The sequence below is a fragment of the Pagrus major genome, chromosome 15 (genome assembly GCF_040436345.1).
Source record: "Pagrus major chromosome 15, Pma_NU_1.0".
Lineage (NCBI taxonomy): Eukaryota > Metazoa > Chordata > Actinopteri > Spariformes > Sparidae > Pagrus > Pagrus major.
The window spans coordinates 1-12500 of record NC_133229.1 but is presented as its reverse complement, the minus strand read 5'-3'; the positions used below and the strand labels follow the sequence as shown (position 1 = coordinate 12500).

At 38.7% G+C, this 12500-nt stretch overlaps 2 protein-coding genes across 3 annotated transcripts in view; both read right to left on the bottom strand.

Moving 5' to 3' along the window:
• Window positions 1-4772, bottom strand: part of hells (helicase, lymphoid specific) — a 14151-nt gene extending 9379 nt beyond the window's left edge. Inside the window, exons 1-10 of one of the 2 annotated variants that reach the window (XM_073482512.1) lie at window positions 4460-4772; window positions 3873-3970; window positions 3380-3498; window positions 3014-3136; window positions 2113-2154; window positions 1936-1963; window positions 1659-1717; window positions 1529-1570; window positions 1114-1341; window positions 1-167 (exon numbers count right to left, since the gene is read on the bottom strand). The exon at window positions 1-167 is cut by the window's left edge and continues 16 nt beyond it. In XM_073482512.1, the coding sequence (XP_073338613.1) occupies window positions 1-167; window positions 1114-1341; window positions 1529-1570; window positions 1659-1717; window positions 1936-1963; window positions 2113-2154; window positions 3014-3136; window positions 3380-3498; window positions 3873-3970; window positions 4460-4467 (914 nt within the window). In that variant the 5' untranslated portion in view covers window positions 4468-4772. Of the gene's footprint in view, window positions 168-1113; window positions 1342-1528; window positions 1571-1658; window positions 1721-1935; window positions 1964-2112; window positions 2155-3013; window positions 3137-3379; window positions 3499-3872; window positions 3971-4459 lie in introns of both variants that reach the window. The other variant, XM_073482511.1, reaches the window with a different exon arrangement.
• A 4060-nt stretch (window positions 4773-8832) lies between these two features.
• Window positions 8833-11962, bottom strand: LOC141009769 (ras-related protein Rab-1A-like). The gene is made up of 2 exons (XM_073482467.1): window positions 11684-11962; window positions 8833-9913 (listed from the first exon to the last, which is right to left on the bottom strand). Exons 1-2 carry the CDS (start codon window positions 11867-11869, stop codon window positions 9713-9715), a joined length of 387 nt encoding a protein of 128 aa, XP_073338568.1. The 5' UTR covers window positions 11870-11962; the 3' UTR covers window positions 8833-9712.
• Between the last annotated feature and the right edge of the window lie 538 nt (window positions 11963-12500).

The following is a 12500-nucleotide window of genomic DNA, read 5'->3' as shown; positions in this document are numbered from 1 at the left end:
TTGAATTCACTGATCCAGTTGGGCAGAGTGGAAAGAGGGGCCACCACCAGGAAGGGGCCCATCACCTTCTTTTCTATCATCATGGCAATGTGAGCGATGCACTGGATGGTCTTTCCCAGTCCCATCTCATCAGCCAGGATCCCATTGATGCCATTCTCCCACAGCATCTGACAGCACAGAGGGAACAACACACTCAGCAGCAACTTCAACACTGAAGAACGCCGGGCATTCATTATACTCTAATCGTCATCTTTATAAACTATATAACTAAAATTTTCTAATTTGCAAAACTTCCAACAGAGGGCGCCCATTAGCTCAGTTGGTAGGGCGTCCCATGTACAGAGGCTTTGTCCACGCTGCAGCGGCCCGGGGTTCGAGTCTGACCTGTAGCCCTTTGCTGTGTGTCACCCCCCTCTCTCGTCCTGTTTCCTGTCATCTCTGAGCTGTCCTATCAATAAAGCTATAAAAAGGCCACAAAAAAAACGTCCAACAGACACTTTTCCAGAACACAATGAAGTATCTATAGCTGATATTCAATAACTGAACTGTAACCACTATATTTAGTTTGGTTGGTGTTTAGGCCAGTACCTACTTACTATACTGATCATGCAATGTGTCTGGAGCTGGGGGGCTCACCACATCAACTAAAATATTTCCTGAGGGAATCCCTGCTCTCTCTAGTAAGTTCAACCTTTCTGGAGTTGCTAATAACTGCTTTCTCCTGCAGACAGAAGTGCATCAACATACACAGTGAAAAAGAAATCATGGGCTGTATATGGCCTTAATGTCTGCCAAACTTCTTTGAACTTTGAAACTGCCAACATGGACGTTCTCTTAGTGCTTACAAAAAATGGAAACATCTGCAATAACTCCATCTGCTGATGGAAGATCACACTGCACCATCAAATCTTGAACAGCTACTGAATGGACCTTGAGGTGAGTCCATTCCGTCAACTCCTATTTTAAAAAGCCAAGATGAACTTTGAAACTCAACTTAATTTTTAATCTGTTAAGGTTCTGAAGAGCTGTATTGGCTAACAAATGACACATTGTCAAACAAACAAATAAAACAAATCTCTCCCCACAGTCCCATGAAGGTGAAGTCCTACTGACCCTCAGCCACTCGATGCCTTCGATCTGGTACCACCTCATGACCCCACCAGTGAAGTGCTGTGGCTGCTGGGCAGGGACCGGCTGGCCGTTCACCTTCCTGTGAGGATGCAGGAGATGCTTGGCATTTTCTCGCACGCTCTCTGACAGACGGTCCTTGATGTCTTGGTTAGAATCGCTCATCTTCTCAATATCCTCAGCTTCTAGTTTCTTCTGGGTCAGCGCCCCGTCCTATATCAAATGTTTGACACACATGTATTATCAGGTGTGATACGTCCAGTGAGTAACACCTACTTCCAATTTAAAATCTATCCAAAAGTGTCCAAACATTCCTCCATTCCAGCTTCTAGATTATTAAAAATGTCTTCACATGTCATCTACTCAGAAGAGAAAAAGTCTAAATAAAGTGAACCGTTACCTCTTCCTCCACCTTTGCTTTCTTAGACTGTGACATTATTTCCTGGAAGACAAAATCAAGCAGAACAAATGTGAGCATAGCAGTAAATGAGCAATCTGCAGAACAGACAAAAGGTCAAATAAGATCTTACTTCTTTTGACATGACATCTGCTATTTTGTAGTCGTCATCCCTCCTTCTCTTTTTCTTATCTACTTCAACAGGGAATAGTCAAAAACATCACACATACACATACATATATACACATACACATACTACGCTTTTGGATTTGAAGCTTACACAACCAGGGTTTACCATAATCACTTAAACTGTTTGTAAATGTTAGTATTTACTGGAATATTGACAAACTTTATTAACAGCTTTTCATGCTGTACTTAGAATCAAAGCAAATATTACAATATGTACTGACCTTTCTCAGGCTCTGCACCATTTGCGTTCTGCATGTAAAAAGAATATATATATATATATGTATATATATATATATATATATATATATATATATATATATATATATATGTGAGTGAATAAGGTTCAGATAGTACTTTAAAACTAAGCTACAATGTGCTATCAGTAAAACTTCCCTCACCTTCTTGGTTTTCTTTTCAAGTTTCTCCTTCCTGAGTTTCTCCTGAAATGGTTGACAGAAATAGTTTTAGTAGTGATTAGGGTTGGGCGATTGGACGAATCCATCGTCTATTAGCGATAGCCTCAACCCATCGCCGGCTGGGTTAGGGTTAGGGTTATTTTTGACATTTTATTTTGTTAAATTAAATTATGGGGGAAAAAAATTATGCAAATTATGGGAGGAAGTTGACGAGCAGTGCAGCTGCACCACTCAAAAAATGTGACGTGCAGCATTTCGTATCCATATTTTCAGGCAGAAAACCGCTTCATCCCTGCACGCTGAGGAGCGCAGGGATGACGCGCTTGTCTGGTGAGAGAAAAAAAACGCTGTAGCCTACAAGGTTAAACACTCAGCATATGAACAATGGTGACTAAACCAAACTGCTACATAAACCTATTGGTTTATATAAAAGCTGTCTTGGCAAAACAGCTGACAGCTCAAAAAGATCTCAAGAAGATTTATTTTGATTTATTAAAAAGTGTAGCCTAAAAATTTGGTCTGTAATGTTTAGGGGAAATTATCTTTTCACATTAAAGACTGCCAATGTCAGAGGGTAAGGTAAAGGTACATTTATTCAAATAGAATAAATATTTGATCCACAAAAACCACACAGCAATCACGTAGGCTAATGATAATAATATAAACAGGGACAACAACCGAGCGTCTCTCGGTGTAAGCGTGTGATCAGCAGGATGGTGTATTCCCTGCCCACTGCACGTGCTGGCACACACCTGCACAAATATATCAGCAATTGCTGATTGGTGGGCTGATGGTGGCCATTTGGAAAATTTTAACATATCGCCCATCGCAAAGACAGCACAGGTAGTTACGGTCTCATGTGTGGCGTTCACACATAGTGTACCTCATTTTGTTGTTGCTCCATTTTAGTCAGCAGGAATTTAGAGTAGATGTTGCTCTTCTGAAGCAAATGCTGCAGTCTCTTGAAGCGCATGTCATGAGAATCCCTCTGCCATGATTCCCGAGCCTTGTGGTGAGCATACATCATACATTAATGACATAATAACTGTTGGAAAACATTAGGGCTGGATATCAATTGAACATTTTTATACTAGCACAAATACCACGTGACTCTGTATAAGGAAATTACACTTTTTCAAAGCCTAAATTTGAGGAAGATGTTGTCCTACAAAAGTTTTTTACAAATACATTTTTTGAAGGAAAAGGGCAGACGAACACACAAATTCTGAGGAATTAATAAGCAACACACCTTTTCCATCATCTCCTTTTCTTTCCTCTCCCCTTCCTTCATCAGCTGCTTCTCTTCCTCTTCCATTGCCTTAGTGATGACCACTTCAGACTTCATATCCTCAGATTTCACACAGACATCTGTAAAGAAATAAGTGATAGTCAAGTAACACAATCATCAATTTTTAATAATTTCAGTCAAAATGAAGATTGTGATACGACAATTATCATTCCCACTGATGATGAATCTTATTAAAAGCACAACATTTCCCAAAATAATCGCGATAGGATTGCTTTTTTTTGTTTGCCCTATAACAGTAGTATATTTTCAAATAAGATCAACTTTCATGAGATATGACATGCCATGTTCCTGGTCATCATTCCCTCACTATCTCAACCTCAAATGACATGACAGCACCAATACATTAATCAAATTCGGATAAGCTCAAGACAATCCCCAGTAAGCTCCTCTGGGGGCCCCTGAGGGCCGTGGAGTGGGGTCCTTTGTGACTGACCCTTTGCAGCTTCAGTCTCCATGGCTGTGCCCAGTGGCTCCTCAGACTCGTCCGGCTTGGGGCAGTGAGGGGAGGCACTTCGAGTTTCTTCCTTCGCACTGTCAGCATGAGGAAGAGTACAAATGAAAAGCAGAGGGTGAGCTTTTGTCGCTGGTTCTGCAGGAGGCTCGACTAACTGCATTCACACGTTTCAAACTTCAAAGATGGCTGTTATGATCTGTAAAGCATTCACTTAGCAACAACATGACTCAGAGCTAAAGCGTGTGAAACCTAGCAGAGTTACTGTACAATCAGAAAACATGTACAGCACATGGTGGGTATGAAGTATCACACAATATATGACAACTTCAGGGTAAAGCGAAGATTCAACGATTCGCTGTGGACAAGGCTTTCACTATTTGTTAGCCCGTGTCAGAAGAGATTTACAGTAAAGTTGGTGAATAAAACATGAAACATAGAAATTAAGATATTAGTTATCATACTGGTCCATTCTGTAACAGATAATTGTCGATAATTGTAACTTATTGCAAATAGTGAAATCTTACAGTTTCTTTTTACAGTGATGTGTGTAATGTTGTTTCACTTACCTGCTCATTGTTGTCAACAGCGAAGCAAACGACAGGAGTACTGTGACTGGTTAAAGTGAATAGTAAAGGATTTTTTGTTTGACTTGTTACGAGTTAACGTTACAAAGGCACGTTATTAAAACAGACATGTGGCTCTAAAAAGTACGTTGGTTGGTCAAACTAGCTGGCTAGTGGTTATTGGTGTAATCTCTGAGTATGTAGGACAGCAGATATCGCAACAAATCCCAAAATATCGTCTTATCTAAAACTGCAGATGTGGACAGTGAGACTAGTTTGAACTCCACACTAGTTCTTCGCAGCGAGCACAGTGTGTCCCACTCGACGGTAAGTACCGACACACGACACATGTACGGCCGACACATGCCTTTCAAAATAAAACGGCTAAAACGAACGTTACGCTCGAGAGCCGGTCTGGGAGGTCGACATCATCATTTTATTTGAAGGAAGTATCACTCTATGTCGGCCGTTTCCCTCCGTGAATGCGGCTCACTTGACGCAGCTGGGAGATTGACTGTGGGCGGTGTTACTCATTTCGCGCCAGTTAGGACGAAACCACTGCGTAAGAAACATGGTGATGTATGATTAGAGTGCATATACGGCATTATTGTAGAAGTAAATACGAGCATCAACATTTAGAAAACAAGTCGCAGTCTTTTGAAAGTTAAAGCAAATAAAAAATGTACCGACTGCAGAGCATTTCTTGAACAGAGAAAACGATTTTTTAAAAAACGGCCACCCCTCGGAGTAGAAATATGTGCCACACCTAATCTGATATTTACCGCGAATGTAGGTTGACGGTAAAGGTTTTACCATATTTGTATGTGTTTGGTCGGGTCATCATATTTCATTAGAGTTGCAAAGAAAATCCTAATCCTAAACTACGATTTGTTTGTAAGGCATGTTTTTCATCTTTAGCCAGATATTGCAATGAAGCAAATGCACCACATGAATAAACCAAAATGCATTCGATGCATATAAATGTGCTGTTAATCTCTTAAAGGACCTGTTCACCCAAAAATGGAAATTCAGTCATAATCTCCTCCCCCCATGTTGATGGAAAGTCAGGTCCAGTTTTGTAGTCCACAAAACATTTCTGAGCGTTGCAGCATTCTTCTGATAGATTTATATAGAAGAACTAGATACCAAATGGAAAGATGGCTCCCATTCAAACCAATGAGAATTGGTCGCCTAGTTTTTTTGTTTTGTTTTCTCTCTCTCTCTCTCTCTCTCTCTCTCTCTCTCTCTCTCTCTCTCTCTATTCAAGAACTTCAAACACACATAAACAATCCATACAAGTTAAAAACTCCAGTCCATTCTCAGCACAACCAAACATCGACAAACAAAACAAAACAAAACACAGTTCAGAGGTCTGCTAACTAAAAGGACATTTGAAATGTCTAAGTAGTCTAATTGTATTTGCCAATTTCTGTTTTTTTAGATTTAAATTTTCAATGGAGGTCAATTATGATATCAAATCTGTAACTTTAAAAGTGTGACAGGAGGGCAAGCCATTTCATTTTATGAATGTAATATTTAGCTAAAATAATAATTAAATTAAATAAATGTACTTACATATGGGAGTTGTGATATGATCAAGATGATTTCTAATAAAAGTATTAGTGCACTTTCTATCAAGTATAGAAACCCCACTACTAGTAACTAGTAACAGGGCATTCACATGTAATCAGTTCATCAAGATGTATGTTTTGTGCTAAATACATTATACTAAGGGGTATGGGATTTGATAACCATATCAAAATTCTTGAGAAATGTTAACACTATTTCTCTAAAAAAGCCTCATAACCACACAATTCACTGTTTACATTCAAAAGTTGGCTCACAGTATTTATGTTATTAACAAACAAATTATGTAAATATCGAGTTTTGTTTCTATATGAAATGTAAGCATTGTTGCATAGGATACAATTGTGAGGAGAGTAATTGTGTTTGTACAGAAGAGCCCAACATAACAGAGTTTGTTGATGAAAGTTAGCTAGTGTCACAGGGAGTTTTAAACTATTTGGGTTCTTAAGGAATCTTTTAATACAGTTGATTTTTATAATTTGGTTAAATATTGTAAAAGTCAGAACATTAAGTCCCCCTTCAGTTACAAGGTAGGAAAGAACGGTTTGTTTGTTTTTTATTACTTTATGGGCCTTATTTTTCCATAAGAAATTGAACAGGATTTTGTCTAGCTTGGAACATATGGATTTGGAGACATCTAGTGATGAGAACACATAAGAAGCTCTTGACATCCCCTCAGCTTTACTTAATAATGCTGTGCCATGATAGATAGATAGATAGGTCTCTTACTAACCAGCAATTGAATTTTTATTTAATTGTCTCAATAACAGGCAAAACATTATTATCCATAACTTCTAACTATGCGGCCAATTGAATATGTGCATTAGAGTTTCCCCGCTGGCAGCTCCCGCAAGTTCCGATAGACTTTTAGACTGTGATGACGTCACAGATTTTTAAATCGCTTAATGAAAGTTTTACAAATATAAAACCTCCATGGATCAAAAATGCATAATAAAAAGAGTCATAATGAACACCATGACAGTTTGGAAGCAAAGTTGATTAGCGCCCTCTGGGTCCTGATTCTCCTCAACAACTGAAGTAGCTGGGGGACTTGTTTTAAAAATGTATTCATCAACTGAAAAAAAATTAAACGGAATATTTATAACAAGCGGCACACACAAGTATATTGCTTACATAATGCAAAAATGAAACATGATATTTAAGTTTATTTTTTGATTCTGTAGCCCTGATCTGACTGGATAGTCATTTGTTGAAGTTGACTGCAGGGAGGGAGAAAGATCGACTGCTGGATGAGCTAGATTGACTTTGAAGAAGAGAGAGAGCGGCACACTGGATGACAAATCATACATTTGTCTCAATAGAAACAGTCTATAGAGTCTTTCAAGGCAACATTGAGACAATAAAGTCGGGCAGGAATCCTTAGCTCTATATCCCGTCTTTCTTACATTGTTTTCAAAGTTCTTCTGGAGAAAGTGATCAAATGTCAACATCTGAAATTCACATCATAAAAAATAACTGTTGTGAGGGTGTGTGAGACCCCTTACAAAGAAAAATACTGATTCAGGACCACAGTCTGTAGAGTGGATAAATCCAGGGTGGAGTTCTGTGACAGAGTAGTGGTGGATGAAGTATTCAGATCCATTAAAAGTTCAAAATAAAACCTCTGTACTCAATGTGAAACAAAATGTGTCCATTATGTGAAAAAACAGTGGCAAAGCCTGTCCTATCCTGTCACATACATTACCCACAATGCAACTTTAGCCCCTGAGTGACATCACTTATCAGATTGCTTGCTTCTTCATCTTGAGCCACAAAAGGCTTTTCACATGTGCAGCAGGACTCCCCAAGACCTGCAAACACACTGTGTAAAATTGGTGGAGTTCTGCTTTAAACTTAGACCTGCAATAACATTTGGGCCCCTGGGAGGCAGCAGAAATAAGTAGTGAACACTACACACCAGTTTACCAGCTAGCGCCTCTAACTTTCCATCCCTGCCTTAGTTCAATTCATGTGTTTGTGGGCATGTGCACATGTACTGTAATGTAATGTAAAGCACATTGAGCTTACTTCTCAAAGTGTGCTATATGAAAATAGTTGCCTTGCTCGTGCTCGTAATTCTAAACTGCGGAAATAGTACATCCCAACCAATCCAAATACACAGATGGTGTCTACTCTGTATGATTTCCCCGTGGGATTAAGAATTCTAACTAAAGTAAACCGGCTGGTGTGCTGATCTAACTAAAGTGCTTGCACCTCACCTACTAATCCCATGAGTCATACTCCTATCAGATGTAGCAACATTTAATAAGTCATGCATTAGAGAAGTGCTGTCTCAGATGCTTCCTCTCTGCTAATGATGACTCTCCAGTGATTCAAGGTTATTCTTGCAGTCAGTTATGTTGACCAGCAGGCTAGAACTTCCTGTGGTTTCCTGTGAAATCTGCTGACTTGTGTTCAGTAGAAAGTGGGTCACACTCTGGCAATTTAAGATTGAGCTTAACTAGCTAATAAGTGGCTTGTATGTCCGCATACACACATCTCTGGCCCCTGTGGCCTCATATACAGCTGCACAATTGAGCACTGTCCTAACGTTCTTATCTATACAGCAAACACTGGTCCCAGAGTTCCTTTTAAACTGAATTCAGTTACCTTTATTACGAAAACAAGAGAACACTGTATTTTATATATGCAATTCTGTACTGAGATAACACAGCAATTTGCAAACAGACCCTATGTAACTGGCAGTAGATATGCCAAATGAATATAGAATAAATAATTCCAACAGGTTTTCTACACATCTCACCAAGAATGGCAGACAGATCCTCCCATTTCATACAGTCTGGTAGTACAATATTTATTTTCAGTTGAAGTGTTACATGTTGAGCAACAAACTTACAGTTGTCTTCAGCCACAAATTTAATGCAGAGATAGAGTCAAGACAAACCCAATAACGTATTGAACACTACAGAACTGGCAAATCAGATTTGACATAATATATACATAATGTTTATGTACATATACTTTTGCACTAGACTTTCGATGCTGGACTGTGAGACACTGCTGTGCGTGGGAAATAAAAAAAACCCAACAACTTTCAAATGGGGACAGACTGACAGACAAACGCTGACACAAACAGCAAAATAATCACTGAAGGAGAAGAGAAACAGAGAATGTCCATACAAACAGAAACCTTAATGAAACTGATTCAATTACCAACCCCACCGTAGGAATGCAGAGAAACACACATTCACCTACTCACTCTCACACACACTCACACTCACACACACTCACACTCACACACACACACACACACACACACACACACACACACACACACACACACACACACAGTTCTCATGAACCTGCATTGAAATAAAACAGTAGTCTCTGAGAGGTCTGAGATACAGGGTGGGCTGATGGGGAGTTGGGGCCAGGTTGAATGATCACCTATCTTTAGAAATTGTCATCAATAAGAGGACAGGATAACAAGAAGGATGCTTTATTTGTTTTTGGTAGTGCGGCTATATTATGTACAGTACAAATACAGGCAACTTCATCTTGTTCTCACATGGACATGTTGTGAAGCATGTCTTCCCTGTCCTGTCTGCTTGTGGTGGGGCTGCTGAGACACAGTGGAGTTTGGGGGGTGGGGGGAGACAGGCCTGCAGAGTAAGAGGGCGGGGTGTCAAACTGGAAGTGATTTCTCTCTCAGCAGCATCCTCCTGATGTAGGTTTGACAGTAGTGCCAGGGGTCAGCTTCACATTGGGCTTCTCCCCTCCTCCAGCTGTGGCCCCAGGGCCCATCCTCTTCTTGATTTCAGCAGCCATGGTCATGAAGGCCTGCTCCACATTGGTGGCGTTCTTGGCACTGGTTTCCAAAAAGGGGATGCCCAGAGAGTCTGCAAACTCCTATAGAAAGGACAGAGGACAGGATTTTAGCCACCTTTTGTGCAGTTGGGGCTCAAGTTTTTATATTAGTGCAAAGCAACGTCAAATTATAAGATATTAAACACTACAAGACATAACAGGGAAACCAGGGGTGTGTGCAGATGAGAAGGAGCTGGTACACAAAGAAGTTGGCTTGGCGGTCGCATGGGGCATGTGGACTTAATCAACACAATACAGAACAAAACTAAGTTAAGCGGGTAGTGCAGTCAAGATTTCAGTGTGTTGTGTGTACTAAGTGTGAAGGACAGCGATAGAGAGAGGGACAGAGAGATGATGTATCTGCAGCATAGGACCGTCTGCTGTGATGATCATTAGAGTGGAGACAGGACAGCAGTAAACCATGAATGTAACAGTTAATGTTCAATATGAGCTACAGCTCCTCACAAAGTCAATGCCACCGCTTCTCTAGAGTTAAGAGTTTTGTTTACCAGCTGCTCAGTGTGATGTGGTGGTTAAAGTTCTGAAGTTCGCCACAATTTCACCCTGGATCAGTAAAGATTCTCCCTTGTGCTTCCTGACCACAGCCTGAAGGCTGAAGCAGGTGGTGTCAAATGCAGAAGTTTGTTCCACAGGTGTTTGGGCTCCATTTTTAATATTATTTTGACGGTGGTGACATATGTAAAAATACAGCATATTTTACTTAGATTTTCTGATTCAAGCAAATACTTTAAATTGTTTGTTAATTTAGGGCTGGGGCAACTGATTAACATAATCAACATCTTCGATTACAGAAATGTGACAATTTGCAAAGGGACAGTATTGCTGAAATATATGTAAAACCTCGAAAAAAAATATAGAATTGTACTTCATTTAATTTGACAGTCCCTTGTTGACCATATACAGATGTTTTAACTGAATTTCCCTGCTCTATACTGTGAACTTCTGCACATCCCATGATGAGGTTTGCACAAAACTGTACAGCTTTGTGAGCCTAACACATACAAACTTGCTATAGTATTTATTATAGTATTTCCTTATTATTTTATGTAATTTTTGTGTTATATATTTATGTTCTTGCAATAATCGTATAAGAGAAGAGTGCAACAATGAAACTTAGGGAATGGTGAATATATGGGTAAATAAATACATAGTAGTAATTACTTCTGTCCTTACAACTTGTAGCAATGAATTAGCAAACAGACAAATGAAATGTATAAAATAAATAACAGAAATGGGTTTGAATTAAACATTGAGAAGTGGGGAAATACTGCCCCCTATTTGTCTGAAGCAGGTGGCTGGAAATTGCAATTAGGTCCTTTAAGTGAGACCCTGCAGGCAGAAAGACTGGTCGACAAGTTATTCAAACCAGTTCACTTGAAGCTGCTAAGGTCTTCAGGTAAATATAAAAGGTGAAAGTCTGTTTTTGCTCCAAAACACATGTCAAAAACTCTTCTGCCCTAACTTTAATCGTTTTACTCCCTTAACCCTTACCCATTATGGCACAGTGTATATATAGATACAACTGGGCTGTGGTTCTGGGTCACACCTAGGCTTCCTGAAGGAAGCTCCCCCTCAACCATCAACACAGACCAGCCTATCTGAGTGGGGTTTAAGGGTGACCCATCTTAGGCCATCTTAAATAGAACATCTAATCAAATCTAATGCAAAGACATTGACTTACTGCCAGAAGATGGGATATAGCACAGAGAAATGTGGAAAAACTGTTAAAAGCATAAAGACATTGATATGCAACAGCTTCTGTGTGTGGGACTAAAAAAGCAGATGCCTTACTTTTGCTGTTGTGTAATCCACCACCTTCTTCGTCGTCAGGTCACACTTGTTTCCAACCAATAGCTTGTTGACATTTTCACTGGCATAGCGATCAATCTCCTGTAGCCACTGTTTGACATTGTTGAAGGACTCCTGGCACAGGAAACAGATAAGCATTAGCACCAGGCTAAATGTGCTACAGGACATCAGCAGCTTTAGTTAGCTTTAAAAACTTTTTGAGGCAATATGGACGCAGCTGATTTTTAAAACCAGTGTGCACTGCTGCTAATCATTGCTAGGACAGAACACGATACGAGAGTATACTGCTGGATGACAATACAGCTTATGAACTTTGGGCTCTACATAGATGCTATAGATCCATTTTAAGCTTAAGTGATACATATATATATATATATACATATATATATATATACACATATATATACATATATACATACATATATATATACATATATATATATATATACATATATATATACATACATATATATATATACATACATATATATATATACATACATATATATATACATACATATACATATACATATACATATATACATATATATACATATATATACATATACATATATACATATATATACATATATATACATATATATATATACATATATATACATATATACATATATATATATATATATATACATATATACATATATATATACATATATACATATATACATATATATATATATACATATATACATATATATATATATACATATATACATATATATATATATACATATATACATATATACATATATATATATATATATATACATATATACAT